This window comes from Limulus polyphemus, unplaced genomic scaffold (genome assembly GCF_000517525.1).
Source record: "Limulus polyphemus unplaced genomic scaffold, Limulus_polyphemus-2.1.2 Scaffold1038, whole genome shotgun sequence".
Classification (NCBI taxonomy): Eukaryota; Metazoa; Arthropoda; class Merostomata; order Xiphosura; family Limulidae; genus Limulus; species Limulus polyphemus.
In genome coordinates, this window is record NW_013666648.1 from 235671 (window position 1) to 253742 (window position 18072).

Sequence of the window (18072 nt, forward strand, 5' to 3'; positions counted from 1 at the left end):
TGTGGAAATTGTCAAGAGTTGAAAAAACTTGTTACTTGTTTCAACTATATTCATTAAGAGTACAGGTTATGTAAGCAACTTATTGTCTAGGCATACCTCTATACAACTACCATTGTATTATTGAAAATACAGAGAGCCAAAGTAGAGAATTTTCATACCTTGTTGGTCACGTGACAATACATCTGAATTTTAAGTAGTTATTTTTAAAGGTTTCTCTTGAAATAAAGGACTTAACTGAGATAACATAAAACTTCCAATCATACCATGCATTATAAAGTTAATTTCATTCACATTAAAGGTGTTTAATTAAATTTTTAATGTAACACAGTGACGTGTGCAGAATAGGGTTTAAAGGGCTAGTCTATGATGAAGCAGTTTCTCATTGGAATGGCAGTACTTCTGTTTAAACATTTTAATATGTGAACATTAGATTAGTTCGATATACAGATTTATTTAGTTTTTTTTTTAATTTGTCTTTTTTTTATTATGTACACTTTTAGATTTGTGTGCTTTTCAAGTTAGAGTGTAGTAATTGATGTGTTTGATTATTCAACATTATACAACTTACAGTTAATTATACTCCTTGTAAGACATTAGTATTACGCCTATTATATTTTTTAACACTGCATTCTTTATCTAGTTCGTTAGGGACTTTCAAGAATTAGAAGAGTGTATAATAACAGTATTCTAATCCCACTATATTTGTCATACCCATTGCTGACAACACTTTTCACTCAATCCCAAGTAATTCAGGCTGCCTGGGATGCGACAAACACGGCAGTTGTCAGAACACCATTTATATAAACCATTTGTTACAGCAGTAATTGTTATGGTGTTAACACCTTTTACAAGCTGGAGAAGCATGATTATAATTCATTATAATTGTCATAAGACATTAGTATTAGGCCTAGTCTAGTTCCTTAGAGAATTTCAAGAATTAGAAGAGTTTATAATAATAGGCCTAATACTAATGTGTTATGACAAGTATAATGAATTATAATCATGAGTTGCCAGCTTGTAAAAGGCATTCACACCATAAAAATTGCTGTTATATCCCAGCCATCCTGAAGAGCTCTGGATTGAGGGAAACACATCATCAGCAGTGGGTATGATGAACATAATGTGGTTGGAATACTATTACTTTACATTCCTCTAATCTTCAAAAATCCCTGAGGGACTAGATGTAGAATGTAGTGTTTAAAAATATAATAGGCCTAATACTAATGTCTTATGACAAGTAAAATTAATTATAATTGTTGTGGTATACACCTTACATTTCTTCTGCTGTCTCTTGATTATTTTAAATTACAGACCTTATATTTGTTCTGCTATCTTTCCAGTTCTGTAGTGTAAGCACATACAGTTGTTCTGCTCTATTTTATTTATCTTATAAGGATATGTTTGTTTCAGGAAATATATCCTGGACAGTTCCAGCCTTCTCCAAGCCATAGGTTTATTCGATTGATTGAAGAACATGGGAAGCTACTCAGAAATTACACACAGAATATTGACACGTTAGAATATGCTGCAGGCATTAAAAGAGCTATTACATGCCATGGTGAGTTTCAGGGAAAAAGTTATAGTGTTTTGGTGGAGGAGAAAAGTCAAAGGTAAACTTCTGAGATTTAGTTTTGAAATTTCAGTTTTTCTTTTTTTTCTTTCTTTTTTTTGTAGAGTTATATTTCACCCAATTTTATTCGTTGTAACATTTAAAATGATTTTTGAATACATTTTTAGATTATAAATACACTTATAAAGGTTATTTTGACTGTGTTTGGGGTTTCAGAATAACTTAAACATATCGAGATGACTGAAACCATTGAAATATTGGAATTATGGCCGACAAACAGCATCAGCGTTAAGGGTATTCAATGGGAAGTTCGGTGCTCTATAGTCATTCTTCTGGTATTTTATTTGATAACATACAACACTTGTAGTTAGTTTTTGTAATCAGTTTTCTTCGTTAATATACTTTTAAATTTGTTTAGTTCTTATTTGTATAGATAGTTCATTTCAGTTAATAAGCTCTTGCCAGTACTGTGTTGATCATTATATCGTAAAGGTACTTCACTCGTAATTTGAGGGTCATGGATTCGAATCGCCATCCCACCAAACATGCTCACCACTTTCAGCCGTGGAGGTGTTAAAATGTGATGGTCAATCCCACTATTCATTGGTAAAAGAGTAGCTCAAGTGTTGGCGATGGGTGGTGATGACTAGCTGCTTTCCCTCTAGTATTTCACTGCTAAATTATAGACGGCTAGTGCAGATAGCCTTCATGTAGCTTTGTGCAAAATTCAAACAAACAAATAATTATATGGCTTGTTTCTTTTAAAAATGTAATTACCAAAAGATTGAATATCCCTTATATTGATATTTGAAAATTTGAGTTTAATGTTTTATACAGTTAGTAGTGTATAATAAAACTAGGTACTAAATGATTTCATGAATAATACCGGTTGTTGTCACACACTAAATGTATATCAGTCTACAAAAACTGATCATGAACTGTTGAGATAGAAAAACTTTATGCCTGGTCATATTTTGTTTAATACTTATGGCTCAGCAGTAAGCATGAGGACTTATATTGCTAAAATTTGGGGTGTGATCCATGTGATAGGCACGGCACACATAGCCTACTGTGCAACTGTGCGCTTAACAACAAACAAGCAGTAAGCGTGAGGACTTATATTGCTAAAATTTGGGGTGTGATCCATGTGATAGGCACGGCTCACGTAGCCTACTGTGCAACTGTGCACTTAACAACAAACAAGCATTTTATATTTTTAAAAAGTACAATGTTAAATTTAAAGTTTTTTGTTATTTTTCCAACAAGAGGCTGGCTAGTTTCTTCTCATATCTTTAACATTTTACTCAGCTGTATGCCTGTTGATTGTACTATTGTGTAATTGGTGTATTTGTGTCTTTTAGGTTCTTTTGCTACAGCCACCTGTACGAAGTGTGAATATAAAGTGGATTCCACAGTGATAAAAGAAGACATTTTTAATCAGGTTAGTAATGTTTTAAAATAATTGAACTCGATAAGTACAGAATATTCCACTAGTTATTGATTTTTTTTTATATCTTGTTAAAGGTTATAACAAATTTACAGTAAAAATCTACTCCATTAATTCATGGCTGTATTAAATTAACACTAAATATATTTCATTAGTTCATGGATGTATATGTCAAGAAATTACTACAGTGAATTAACTGTTTGAAAAACTTTACACTTTTTTTCTTGACTATTGTTATCAGGTCAGAGGTTTTAGTAAATTTTCATTATAAACCTCCCTCATATATTCATTGAATGTAGACGTAAAGTAAGACAATATAGCGTGTATTCCATAAGTTCATCAATGTGAAAACTTAAGTTCTTGTCAACTTAGAGTAAAAAATATAATTTTTTGTTTTGTACTTAATTACTCTGATGATTTTAAGTATCATCCCATATAACAAGAACTAACAGTTGCATTCTAAAGTACCTTCAAGAAATCGACGGTTCTTTATATATAAATCTATCAACAAACTTTAGATATTTGATGCTGCGTAATATTTAACAGAGTATTTAATTTAAAAGACAGTAAACAAGCGAATATTACGATGATGTTAAACCATTTAATCATTCACTTGTGAGTTTGGGACAAACTGTTAAGGAAAAAAATAAAAGTTTTAATTGTGGTTAAAATAAAGTGGAGGATAATGTAAAAAAAAAAAATAAATCTAAATTCCGAAGCCATTCTACACAGAGCTCACCAATTTCAGTTAAAGTCGGGATAATCTTATACTTGGAGACCTCTGCTTGAACGTGTGACTTGAAAACAGAAGTGTAAAGAGGTAATTACCGGTTAATAGATGAGGTAATCTTTTCTCTCAACATCTGATAAAATTTCATGCTTGTAAAGAATTTATTCTTAAAGAAATGTTTGGTTAATAGTTGAGGAATCTTTGAACTGAGTCATTAATAAGAGCCAGAAGATGGCATATTTAAGACAGGACAATGTTTTGTAACTGGAGTAATTTTTATGATTAGTTTGATAAAGACAGAATGATATGATTTTTTTTTTAAAATCGGGTTGCTGTATGACAATCCAAAGGTCTCTTAATACCTTTTCTCCAATAACCTTTTCAATAAGGTGTTGCAATGTGTAGTCGTTAATACCAGCTTTATTTATTTCATTACAGAGAATACCCAGCTGTCCAATGTGTCCCAAGGACAGTAATGGCCTAGGAGTTATGAAACCAGACATAGTATTTTTTGGAGAAGGGCTCTCGGATGAGTTTCATCAGACGATGGCCAGAGACAAGAACCAGTGTGATCTGCTTATTGTGATGGGTTCTTCTCTCAAAGTGAGGCCAGTAGCCCTCATTCCAAGTAAGAGTTCTATCTTCTTACACACAAGTTCTTGTCTAAGCTTTTTCTTCTCTCTCTTGTAATCTGAAATCTCTATTAACATTTGCAACTACATGATGCTTTCCGAGCTGGAGATTAACACGTGTCCTTTCGATTGAGTTATGCCCATGAAATCACCTTTTGTGAAATATATGTGATATAAGAAAAGACAGGTCTGATTCTTTCCATGTTAATTTTTCTGATTTCCCATTCTTAAATTATGGGTTTTGGTTCATTATAAATGTACAAGTGCCCAGCACATGTGGTAGAACAGTACAATACCTTAAAATTATCCTGATGCTGTATATTTGGGTTCAGATTTGTATTTCTGCCTGTGACTCTTCTTTTAAAATATGTATTAAATGATGTACAATATTTTTGTCTAAATGGTTTAGATTTATATCATCAGCATATACTAAGTATTTAAGTGCATAACTGTATGTATTGTAGTAGATAATTATAACTTCTTATGGAATTATTTTCATCTTGATCTAAAGTATTATTTAACAATTTATGCAGGTTCCATTCCCTCGGAAGTTCCACAGATTCTGATCAATAGAGAACGTCTCAAGCATTTGTCGTTTGATGTAGAGCTTCTGGGAGACTGTGATGTGATTGTACAAGAGCTATGTCGAAGGTAGGACGAGTTGTGCTGTTATATTATTACAAAATGCTTTGTTAGGATGCTTATAAATGTTAATGCGTTAAATTTTAAATTGATATTTCTTCAGACTGTCAATCATATTTTTTTTTAACTGGATCTTTTTTCTCATTGCATGACATAGGACATTGTTGTATAGGACAGTTAAAAGTTAGATGGGAAAATATTATACACTTCTGTGTAAATAAAGAAAATATTTGATAACCAACAATAAGCAGTTAGTCTCAAAAATAAAACATAATTTGACCAATTTGATATTCTTACAGAATTATGGTCAAGAGTATCAGTAATGGAGAGTTGATGATGTAATTAATCATTGATTTCTAATTATTATGAGTTTTTATAGGTTTGTCATTTGTTTTATGGCATTATTTATTACCATTAAAGCTGGTATATATAATTAGCTATATTGTTCACTAATTTATTTGGTTAGTTCTGTCCTATGTAGTTAGCTTGCTTTAATTGGTAATGAAATGACAGTAAATGACCTTACCTGTGGCTCCCTCTAGTTTCTTTAGGCAATTCTGGTATTTAGTAAAGTTTAATTTTTCATGGTCCCACATACCAATCTTTGTCAAATATACTTCGAAGAGATCATTTTATAACTATTAACAACACTGTTAATGTTTATACAAATTTAATATATGATTTTTTATTGTAACTAATAAATAATGACACACACACACACACTAACTGAATGTTTATACGTTTTTGTAATATCAAATATATTAATTTTCAGTTCATGTACTAGGATCAAATGTTTCTTAGTCAAAGTTACAAAAGTGGTGACACAGTCAAGGAATAAACAGATCCCAGAAAGCAGAATTATTTCTGTAACCATCTTTTATTTAATTACTCTAGATTATTGATTATAGTAGATCTGGTGCAGCTAGGTTGTAGGTAAAAAGTAAAAAAAAAACGTTTGTACATTTAGGCTTTATAAAACACACACACAGTAGTTTGTTTTCAGAAGTAAATGTCCGAATAAAATTTAAGTTAATAACAAAAAAAAAGGTTAAATTTTTGTTGATGAAGAACTAGATGATAACTAAATCCCTTACGTCTGAAGGATTATAATCCTGAAGACTAGTTTTCAATACCAGTGGTAGGCACAAGACACATACTAGATGATAACTAAATCCATTATGTCTGAAGGATTATAATCCTGAAGACTAGTTTTCAATACCAGTGGTAGGCACAAGACACGTATACCTAAATTTGAAGCTTTGTGCTTAATAACAACACATAAAATCAAATCCCCCACCCAATGATTTCAGATGGCTTTATTAATTTAAACAGCACTTAAATATTGTGAAGTATAGGCTGAGTTACAAATGTAGCTTTGAATGAAAGCAAAAGTACATTATTGAATTATCTAATTAAAAACATGTTTCTTCTAGTTAATTATAGAACTAGAGGTTGATTCAGGTTATGAATATTCAAATTTTCTTAGTATTTTTTGGTTAAATGTTGATATTACTTTAAAATATATATACACACATGTTATTTCGACTTTCTATTTCGCCCTCAAAATACTTGTAGAGCTTGACTTCATACAGAAGTTAGTATCTAATTGATTAAATTCTTGTAACGGGATGGTACTGAATACTCCAACAATGACGACCTGAATTTACAATATTGAAACATATAGTGTTGTTTTTAACTAGATTTTAGAGGCTTTAATTAAAGTTTTTATTGTATTTTTTTAATTGTTCTTTCTTTGATTTTAAGTTGATCAATTTTGTTATATCTGAACTCTTAAGTCATATCTTTAATTTTTTCAGTCAAAGATAAAATGACCTTTTTTTAATGGTTTAATCACTTGTTGTTAAGACTAAGTTTCTACTTTCTTTTGTACTTTCCTAAGGTTTTATTATAGTTTGTGAGTTTAAATTCTTAATGGAATAACTTGTGCCGTAAAAATAAATGTTAACAGTACCAGATCCTGTGTTGAGTTTTAAAAAAAAGCTGAAGAATCTTGGCAGTAAAGCATAAACTCATTAGCAAGTGTCAAATTAGAATTGTAATAAACATGAAGTGACGTGAAAATATAAAGAAGGTTCTTACATTCTCCAACTATCAGTTATGTATTTATATCATAACTACAGAAGTTATTATATACTTCATTAACAATCAGTCATGTATTTATATCATAACTACAGAAGTTATTATATACTTCATTAACTATCAATTATCTAATTATTTCATACGTTCAAGCCTTAAATCATTGAGTACTACTGTATTTTTTACTTTGAATGCTCACCCGACCTTAATGAGTTAGTAGAATGTTAATTTAAGCCTCTTCTACCTGTGGTAGCTGTAGACAATATCAGGGAGACTGGAAGAGACAAACATTGTTGTTTCTAAGTGGGAGCTGTAACTTTAGCAAGCTCTTACAATGTTGTTAAAGTCATGGAGTTATTGCCTGTTGTTAAAGTCATGGAGTTATCGCCTGTTGTTAAAGTCATGGAGTTATCGCCTGTTGTTAAAGTCATGGAGTTATTGCCTGTTGTTAAAGTCATGGAGTTATTGCCTGTTGTTAAAGTCATGGAGTTATTGCCAGTTGTTAAAGTCATGGAGTTATCACCTGTTGTTAAAGTCATGAAATTATCGCCTGTTGTTAAAGTCATGAAATTTATCGCCTGTTGTTAAAGTCATGAAATTTATCGCCTGCTGTTAAAGTCATGAAATTATCGCCTGCTGTTAAAGTCATGAAATTATCGCCTGCTGTTAAAGTCATGAAATTATCGCCTGTTGTTAAAGTCATGAAATTATCGCCTGTTGTTAAAGTCATGGAGTTATCGCCTGTTGTTAAAGTCATGGAGTTATCGCCTGTTGTTAAAGTCATGGAGTTATCGCCTGTTGTTAAAGTCATGGAGTTATCGCCTGTTGTTAAAGTCATGGAGTTATTGCCAGTTGTTAAAGTCATGGAGTTATGGCCTGTTGTTAAAGTCATGGAGTTATGGCCTGTTGTTAAAGTCATGGAGTTATCGCCTGTTGTTAAAGTCATGGAGTTATCGCCTGTTGTTAAAGTCATGGAGTTATCGCCTGTTGTTAAAGTAATTGCCTCTTTTATACATACTTGAATATTCCTGTCAAATAAAAATAAAGGTTGGAAAGTTACACACACACACACACAAAATAAAAGATAAAGCCCAATATACTATTTATATTACTAGGACATCCATGTAATGTTATTTTCTTGATACTGTTTTAGATATATTTAACAATTATAAAAAAATCAATCCCTTCACACACACACACACGAATAATGTGTCCTGTTGTCTGCTGTTTTTTGTTATTGTTTTTATGTTTATTCATTGGGATTGGTCAGCCAGAAAATAATTTAGGGGAGTTCATTAAAATTAAATGAAAAAACTTAAAGTAATGTATAAAATGCCTTGGTGTACTGTGCTAGCCTAATGTTTTTGAATATTTTGTGTGTTATTAGACTTGGTGATAGCTGGTCTGAGATAGTAGAACAGGACACACCCATGCAAGAGCTCACTGATCTCCCAGAGTATCATCCAAAACAACATCCACCCACATCACCAGCACCAACATGTAGTGAAAGCGTACCTCCAGAGTGTTCTTTGCATTCCAGTGAAGAAGCTGAGGCCAGCTCAAAGGTGGGAGAAAACTCGGCTTCTAACAAACCTAACGGTTGGCTTGGTAGCTGTCAGCTGTGTAGCACGCAACCGTTTACGGAAGAGGAGAGCACGTGCAGTGAGTGTAACGAACTGTCCAACATCCATCTGGAAGACAGTCAGGATGGTGCTCTACCAGGATCTGATACATCCTACCAGTCAAACCTTGGTGATAAAGAGTTGGAAGATCTACAAGCATATTGGCATTCAAAGCCCACCGAATCATTGTCTGCCAAACTACCAGGTTAAAAAAAAAGAATTTTGTTATATCATTTGTATTAAAAGCATATAGCGAAAGTTCAGTAAAATATTAGTAATTGTAATAGATATGTGATGCTTTTATAACCCATGAAGAAACACTACATTTCGGAACATCTCAAGTTTGTGCTGTGCTTCTGTTTTGTTACTGGGTTACTCCGTAGCTTACTGTTTATAATGAATTACCTATCATGGTTTATTCTATCATCCCAGATGAAAAATTAAGATCTGGTTGAAACTTGTAAAGCAGAAAAGGAAAAAAAACTTACAATATTTTCCTTTTTCTTTTTGCAATGTATCAATATTATCTTTTTTTTTTTTTAACTTAAACATTAAAGCAGGTTTTTTTGAGAAACTATCAGTGCACAAAATAATCTCCCAGAATTCGGTAAGGCCCTTTGCGATTGAACGAGTTGTAAAACTTAAATGTTATACTACTTCAAAGCACATTTGGAAAACATCAACACCTTCGCCAGCAGTCATTAACACTGTCTCTTGGAAGTAAAATAATACAGCTCCTGTTCGATCACTTAAATTATGATATATTAACCTTGTGATCTTAATAAAAACAGTAAGATGGTAGAAAACGAGGCCTTCTAGGATGCCCGCTTTTAAAACACTAGTAAAACTAAAACTAATCAAAATATTTATTTTCACCTTCCATTTCACACATTGTAAGTAATGTACATTGAGAATCGTAACATGTACTATGAAAGTGGTTTAGCCTGAGCTTAGAAAAATTTTTCCTTTATAGCTACATTTGTTTGTTGTTTTTAAAATTATGTGAATTTCTTATGTTAATACTTACTTTTTTTTTTTTTTTTTTGTCCAGTTTGTAACTTGAATATAATTTTCTGTTCTAGATCACAGCTTCTTGTTCATAGCTCCAAGTCGTTATATATTTCACGGAGCGGAAGAATATCTAGAAAACAGTAGTGATGTGGATAGTTGCCAAGACAACGATCAGTTTTCCGAGTCAGACAGTGAGTCCTCGTCACAGTCGCCTCCTCACCGAGGAGGAGGACAGTGAGGAACCTTGCAGTGTAAACCCATCACTTTTGAAAGGACCACAAGCAAAAATCCAGTTAATTTCACAGAAGAGCAGAACATAATAATTGAAGGTGGAAATTGTGGGTAATTACTCAGTTTGTGAATCCCACTGTAAAAACTCTAGAAAGGTTGTTTCAGTGTTTGTTTATATGCATGTTAATGTATACATACAGCTCAAAAACAAGGATAAGAACTTCTGCTGCATCTGGAATGTAGTTTAATTGGATGAAAATGTATGTTAAAGTGAGATCAGTTCCAGATGAGTAAGCTTTGATAAATAATTTGTTAGGAAGTAAAGCATCAGAAGGTTTTTTTTTTCTCTTGTTGTATGATAAGAACAATGACTTATCAGCCTTTCTGACCAAAGTTTCTGTAAATGAATAAAGTGTGCAATATCCTGAAGACAATCTGATTTATAACTTTATTGATTATCTTTAAAAAAACGTGATTGTTTTGTCAGTAGTTATGTCCTTCACAAAACGTATAAGGAACTCAATGCAATAGTAGTAATTTCTATGTTGTCCAGGAAAGTGTTTTTTGTTATTTTTCAAATGTGCTGTGCGATTAATAGATTAGTTTATTGTGTTTACTAAAAATAATATTTTGAGTAAGTGTTGTGTTCGAAGGGTTGCATGTTTTTTCTTTTTTTTTTTTTTTTTTTTTTTTTTTTTTTGTTCTCTCCTTTTATCTCGGTGAAAACTGAATCCTCGTGGATCCAAGTTCAGCTGCTTTCTTATTTAAACTAATTTATGAATCAGTTTAGATATCAGGTCTCCAATGACAATACACTTCTTAAATTTTTAGGCAGTTTTACTTCTTCACAGAAAAAAAAAAGTCCAGAACTATTTGATTTACAAAACAAACAAAAAAGTCAAGAACTATTTGATTTACCAAAAAAAAAATTCCAGAACTATTTGATTTACAAAACAAACAAAAAAATCAAGAACTATTTGATTTACAAAACAAACAAAAAAGCAGAATTTCCTAATCTTCTTGAAGGCTACGATTTTTTTCCAACGAGAAACTTATAATTAACCCTCTGACAATAGTATACCAAATGTCATGACGACTCTGAAACCTTGTTTAAAAAGATAAACTCTAACTAAACATCTAATTGATGTAACATAACATAGAACTTTTAGTATAATAACATAAGTTCTCATTTATTTTGTATTAGCTATGTCTCTCTCCAGTGGTTAGGTTTGTGCATGCCTCAGTGATAATGTTAAATTGTTGGTAGAGAGAGAGAGAGAGACAGGTAACAACATAAGTTCTCATTTATTTTGTATTAGCTATGTCTCTCTCCAGTAGTTAGGTTTGTGCATGCCTCAGTGATAATGATAAAATGTTTGTAGAGAGAGAGAGACAGGTAACAACATAAGTTCTCATTTACTTTGTATTAGCTATGTCTCTCTCCAGTGGTTAGGTTTGTGCATGCCTCAGTGATAATGATAAAATGTTTGTAGAGAGAGACAGGTCATAATACTATAAAAAGAAAGATGTGATCAGGTTTAAGATAATTCTTTTAAAATAATTATATGTCCTCCGGTTTAAGATTTTTTTTTTTTTGTGATTAAAATTTTTTGCTGACTAAAAATTTACATCGTTATGTTTTCTTTTCCTTTTTCAGGCATTAGTAGGTTAAGTATCTACTTCATTTGGAAGTGATCTTTTATTGGTGTCTTGTTAAGTTAGCAGTTATTAAGATTTTATTGATGTATTACTTTCCTCTTTTGATAGTGAGATGAAACTTGTACCACGTTATAAGAGAAAAGCTAAATGAGTAGGTAACCACAGTGTGTTCATTGTAGTATTTATGTACATTCATTATATGATCTTTTTCTTACTTGTTGCATTAGAGTGTCGTAGTAAACAATAAAAATACAAACTTGTACATAATTTTTATATCATTCCCAGCTTAATGAGGAGGTAAGACTATTTTCTAAGTGTTGAAGAAAAAAAGTATGATTACAATTTTTGAAATGAACATAAATTGTGATTACGTTTTAATTTTTTAATGGGGATTAGTTGGCTTCTGTTGTTAGATATCTTTTTTTAAGGGTTAAATAAAAATATTTTGTTGTAAGTATTCATGTAAAATTGATTGTGTTTAAAGTCGTTTTTAATCCAATCGGTCCACCAGATGGTGGATTAACTTAAGTGATAAACAAGGAAAAGAGATTATGTGCTGTTAAGTAAACAGAAAATTTGGAATTGTGTGCCGCAAGCTGCACGCAGAAGTGGAATTCTACATATTGAACATAAAGGTTAATTTACTCATGCATACTGAGCGTAGAAGTGTTTTATTGTATTCTCCATACTGAGCATTACGGTAAGAGTTTTTTAGTTATGTTCTGTGTACCGAACATAAAGATGGTGTCATTTTCTGTGTGTAGAATATAAAGATAGGATTGTAATATGAAAGTGGGGTTTATTCTCTCCATTGAACGTGATGGGGACTATGTTTTGAGTGACTACCAAAAGGATATAATTATGTTCTGTGCACTAAACACAAAATGGGACTCTGTGTTGTGTATACTTAACATGGTGGAGGGATTACGTTTGTGTATTGAACAAAAATGTGGGGTTCCGAGCAGTGAACGTAAAGTTGGGATTTTGGTCTATGTACTAGGCAACTAGGTGAGATTATAATCTGTATATTGAACTAGATAGAACATGAGATTATGTGTGCGTTATTTCTCTTGAACAAGAAAAATGCTGTTCTTCATATTAAGTTATTAGCACCGAACAGGAATATGTGATATATCCAAGCACAAGTTACGAACAGGAAAGAGGAATTATTTTCAGAACAAAATAACGTGAGAAGTCACATTGTGGTTTTTACACGGTAGAACAATTCTTTGAATAAATGTACACCAAACAAAAATAACTTATATTAAAAAGAACAATTTCATGAGTTTTTTTTAATTTACCGTTAATTAAAGTCATCAGTGTAGCTTAAATAAGGCTCCGGGAACTTCATATGTAAATAAATAGTTGTCATGGAGTAACTTCCCGTGTTCCATGTGTGCTAACAAGCCTCGGAGAATATTTAAATAAGTTACAATGTTTACTACTTCTCCAGATGAGTTAGATATTAGAAATTTCTCAACAACTAGCAATTGACAAATACGAAGTTGGTGCGATGAATCCTATTGACACCCAAGTTGAAGCGACCAATTTTTAAGGAAGAAACAAAAGTGTCAGTAAATTAAATTGTATATAGGTCCATAAATCCCTGAAAGTTCTTATTAATAGAAGTATAAGGTGTAATAATAATAATATAATAAGAGGCCAACTCATGATTTAAGCAAGACCACTTGCTGAAGATAACCTAGATTGGGTTAGGTAATTTTTTTCAAGTTTCTTTTTTTTTTTGTAAGAAATACAAAATTTTTATTACTAAGCATTTGAGTATTTGACTAAATTCTTCTTAGTTTCATTGACTTAACTCATTATTTATTTACGCATTTTGCAATTTAATTCTTTTCTTTTTTTTTAATTTTTGTTCAATCATAAAATTGTTCATAGAGTTTATATTGAATTTTATGTAAAAAAAATTATATATATATGCCTGTAATTGTTCAAAGTACTAATAAAGTTTTTCGTCTTAGGTGATTGTGAGCTAGATAAGATGTTTGTAGTACAAAAATCAAAGTATTAACTTTACCCAGTGGAAGAAAATGTTTCGTGAAAACTTTAAAAAAAAACTATTATTCTTGTAAATCTGCATATGTTTTGTAATTTGTCATGCAAAAGGTATTACAAGAAAGATATCTCGTGTATCAACGGAACTTTACAACTGAGTTTCACACATTTAGTTTATGGTATAGGAGATTTAAAACCAAATGATTGTGTTGTATGACGGAAGTTTTATGGAAATAAATCTCGGCAACAGCGTTATTAACTACACTGTTATCTTGGAAACTTTTCTTTTGCGAGGAATTTTTTTTGTTTTTTTTAATAATCGATATATATCGGATACGATGAGAGGCAGAATAAAGTGAATGAGGAAGTATTATTGTAGTTTTTATCTTTTTTTTTTTTAGCTAACTCGGTAGAAAAACCATTATTTACTTTTTTGTATGAATATTATTAGTGTTTATAGGTGAAAAAAAAATTTGAAAAGTACAAATTAGTTGATTCTCAAACTCAGTGTTTTAGTTTATGTACTATTCTTTGGCATGTTGTGTACAATACAATACAGAGTATTTTAAGTATTTACAGCAGAATGTAAGTGTATGTAAATTCTTGTAATGTGAGTTTGAATGTATTCTAGTGTTAGAGTAGATTCTCAAACCCATGGAACCAGTAGACTTTGTATATAAAAATAGTTCAGGCATCTCCAGTTGTGTTTCTTCTGTTGCATTTCTTTATAACACCACGTGTAAGAAAAAAAAACTATTTCAAGTAGAGATTGAAAGGTACACTTAAGCTCCAAATACATATCGCACTAACGAAAATTGGCCCAGCATGGCCAGGTGGTTAGGGAGCTCGACTCGCAATCTGCGGGTCGCGGATTCGAATCCCCGTCCCACCAAACATGCTCGCCCTTCCAGCCGTGGGGGCATTATAATGTGATGGTCAATCCCACTATTGGTTGATAAAAGAGTAGCCCAAGAGTTGGCAGTGGGTGGTGATGACTAGTTGCCTTCCCTTTAGTCTTGCACTGCTAAATTAGGGATGGCTAGTGCAGATAGTCCTCTTGTAGCTTTGCACGAAATTCAAAACAAACAAACAAACACTAATAAAATCACCAAAAAACTGATTTTCCATTCATTTTTATAAAAGATAAAACACTGGATCACTTGGACTAACAAATATTAAGAAGCTTGTAATAGCACTGTGATTAAAGTTTGTTGCCTTGTCTTTCACCTCTAATTTTAATTTCTCTTCTAAAAAAAAGGAGGTGTTATACAAGTGTTAATTTTTGAATATAATGTACTCATTTTAATAAGATATTTCAAATCAATACCAAAACTTGATTAATCTATCAGATATTAGAAGTTTAATTAAATAGTTTATACATTTTGAGGAGATAAAGTAATTCAGCGCAGAGTGAACTAAGAGGTTTAACAGTAGATCAGTTACGTAGTTAAGTTAATTGTAAATCTAATGAAAGGTCAGCGTTTTATATTAGCAAAAATATCTTTAGTTCTTGACTTACATTTTTTCGAATATTTTTATTGAAAGTTTGGAAGAGTCGACATTTTTTTTTTTTCATGTACAGAGAGGGATTAAAATTAGTATTGTGAAAATTGAAAATCAATATATATGAATGTGTCATTTACAGAGTGGAGTGAAATATAAGACTTGTATTGAGTTGTTTACTTAAAAACTGTTCTACTAACTTACTGATATTTCTCTGAAACTTCTGCAAAGTTTTTGTATAAAATAACTGTTTCTTTATACTTATTTTGCTTCAAGCTTATATTTGTATGTTGGATATATATTGATAAAGTGAAGTACGAGAATGTCATAACTGGAAAAAAAATTAAGACTTTGCTATAAATATAAAATACAAATATTTCTATAGTATTTATTTTCCCATATTAAACACTGGGTAGATTTTAGTGTTGAGAGGATTCAAAGAAGTCTCCAGTGGGTTACCTTGAAGAGTACCGGAACTAAAGTTAAAATTCTTTAACTAATAACTTAAGGGAGTGCCCGGCATGACCAGGTGGTTAGGACGCTCGACTCGCAATCTGCGACGGGTTCGCATCCCCGTCCCACCAAACATGCTCGCCCTTTCAGCCGTGGGGGCGTTATAATGTGATGGTCAATCCCACTATTCGTTGGTAAAAGAGTAGCCCAAGAGTTGGCGGTTGGTGGTGATGACTAGCTGCCTTCCCTCTAGTCTTGCACTGCTAAGTTAGGGACGGCTAGCGAAGATAGCCATCGTGTAGCTTTGCGCGAAATTCAAAACAAACAAACAAAAACTTAAGGAATGTTTTATAACAACCAATAAATGTGATTTTTGGTTTAATACTTTTTAAATACAAGTCGTTAGAAGAATTCTCCTACAAGAGAACGTGTGGCGAGTCAAAAATATAATTTATTCTCAGACTTCGTTTGTTGAATTTTATGCAAAGATACTCTAGAGCATTCTGTCTAGCCATCCCTAAGTTAGAAGTGATAAGCTAGAGCCAGTCAACATCACCCACCGTTGACTTTTGGACTACTACTTACCAAAGAATAGAGGGAATGACCGTCACGTTTTAACATCCCATAGTTCTGTGGGGATTCGACCACACACAGATTGCGAGTTGAGTGCTTAACCACTAGGCCATCGTTATTGTAAAGCTTGCCGCAACAACAGCTGTTGGATCATAATACTGGAGTAATATGTGATGAGAAAACATAACTGTCTAGAAATCAAAATACATTTGGGGAGGGGGATAACTGAAACAATTGGAGTCAAAGTTTCCCTGATAATTATACACAAGTATCTGTTCACCGTTCAAAAGGAAACGAGCCACCAGTGCTCCCCCCGGCATGCGACTTCTACATATGTTTCATAGTCAGAGTATATAACCATAATGACGTGGTATTTTCACACATGGGGTTCTCCTTTTTTTTTCGTCACACGCTCTGTATAGGAGCTTTAGTTGGGGTATGTAATTAAATATGGAAGTCGGGTATTACGTAGACTAGCATATGGAATACCATCGCGATTATATATAACTTAAATGTTTTTCATTGAGAATATTCTACAACCTGTGTTACTACTTACTACTAAATGCTACAGCTACCAGGATCTCCATTGATGTCTGTGTCACTACCTACAACTAAATGCTACAGTTACCAGGATCTCCAGTGATGTCTATGTCACAACCTACTAAAAGATGCTACAGTTACCAGGATCTTCATTTGTGTTTATTTCACTACCCACTACAAGATGTTGCAGTTATCAGGATCTCCATTGATGACTATGTCACTACCTCCTAATCGATCCAACGACATGCTATGGCTACCAAGGTTTCCATTGATGCCTGTGTCACCATCTACTACAAGACGCTACAATTACCAGGATCTCCATGTATGTTTATTTCACTACCCACTACAAGATGTTGCAGTTATCAGGATCTCCATTGATGACTATGTCACTACCTTCTAATCGATACAACGACATGCTATGGTTACCAAGATCTCCATTGATGTCTATGTCACTACCTACAACAAGACGCTACAGTTACCAGAATCTCCATTGATGTCTGTGTCACTATCTACTACAAGATGTTACAGTTACCAGGATATCCATTAATGTCTATGTCACTACCTCCTAATCGATCCAACGACATGCTATGGTTACCAAGGTTTCCATTGATGTCTGTGTCACTATCTACTACAAGATGTTACAGTTACCAGTATATCCAGTGATGCCTGTGTCACAACCTACTACAAGACGCCACAGTTACCAGGATCTCCATGTTTATTTCATTACCCACTACAAGATGTTACAGTTACCAGGATATCCATTAATGTCTATGTCACTACCTCCTAATCGATCCAACGACATGCTATGGTTACCAAGGTTTCCATTGATGTCTGTGTCACTATCTACTACAAGACGCTACAGTTACCAGGATCTCCAGTAATGACTATGTGACTACCTCCTAATCGATCCAACAAGATCGTAACTACTCTTCTGTAACTACAACTCTTTTGTCACGATGGTCATGTGATACTGCTAACTAAAAGCACGTGATGGTTACGTGAAATAAATATGTTAACATATTTTGGACAATCATTTGAAATAGAGACTCAAACATTCAAACAAAACTTTAAAAATGGGTAATGATCAGTCTTTCCTTCATGTTCCGAGAAATTTTTTGATACCTTACTCGGCTTCACCACTAAGCACGTGGTCGTTTTCATATATCATTATAAAGACATCGACTACTAAGTGACAGCATGAGCATACTGCATCCATTTTGCCTCTAGGGGATAAACTGAGGGTCAGATTATACAAAAGTGTTGATCTTACTATTGGTTCCAACTTTCATAGAAGCTTACATTTTTGTCGCTTCTCTAAACCTTTAATAAGTATAATACATATTCAG

At 32.6% G+C, this 18072-nt stretch overlaps 1 protein-coding gene across 2 annotated transcripts in view; it reads left to right on the forward strand.

Annotated features, from left to right (window-relative positions):
• LOC106461819 (NAD-dependent protein deacetylase sirtuin-1-like) overlaps positions 1-14357 on the forward strand; it is a 31212-nt gene extending 16855 nt beyond the window's left edge. For both annotated transcript variants that reach the window (XM_013921675.2, XM_013921674.2), the window contains exons 6-11: positions 1411-1558; positions 2932-3011; positions 4186-4375; positions 4913-5030; positions 8506-8945; positions 9823-14357. In XM_013921675.2, the coding sequence (XP_013777129.1) occupies positions 1411-1558; positions 2932-3011; positions 4186-4375; positions 4913-5030; positions 8506-8945; positions 9823-9989 (1143 nt within the window). In that variant the 3' untranslated portion in view covers positions 9990-14357. The remainder of the gene's footprint in view (positions 1-1410; positions 1559-2931; positions 3012-4185; positions 4376-4912; positions 5031-8505; positions 8946-9822) is intronic.
• Positions 14358-18072: the final 3715 nt, after the last annotated feature.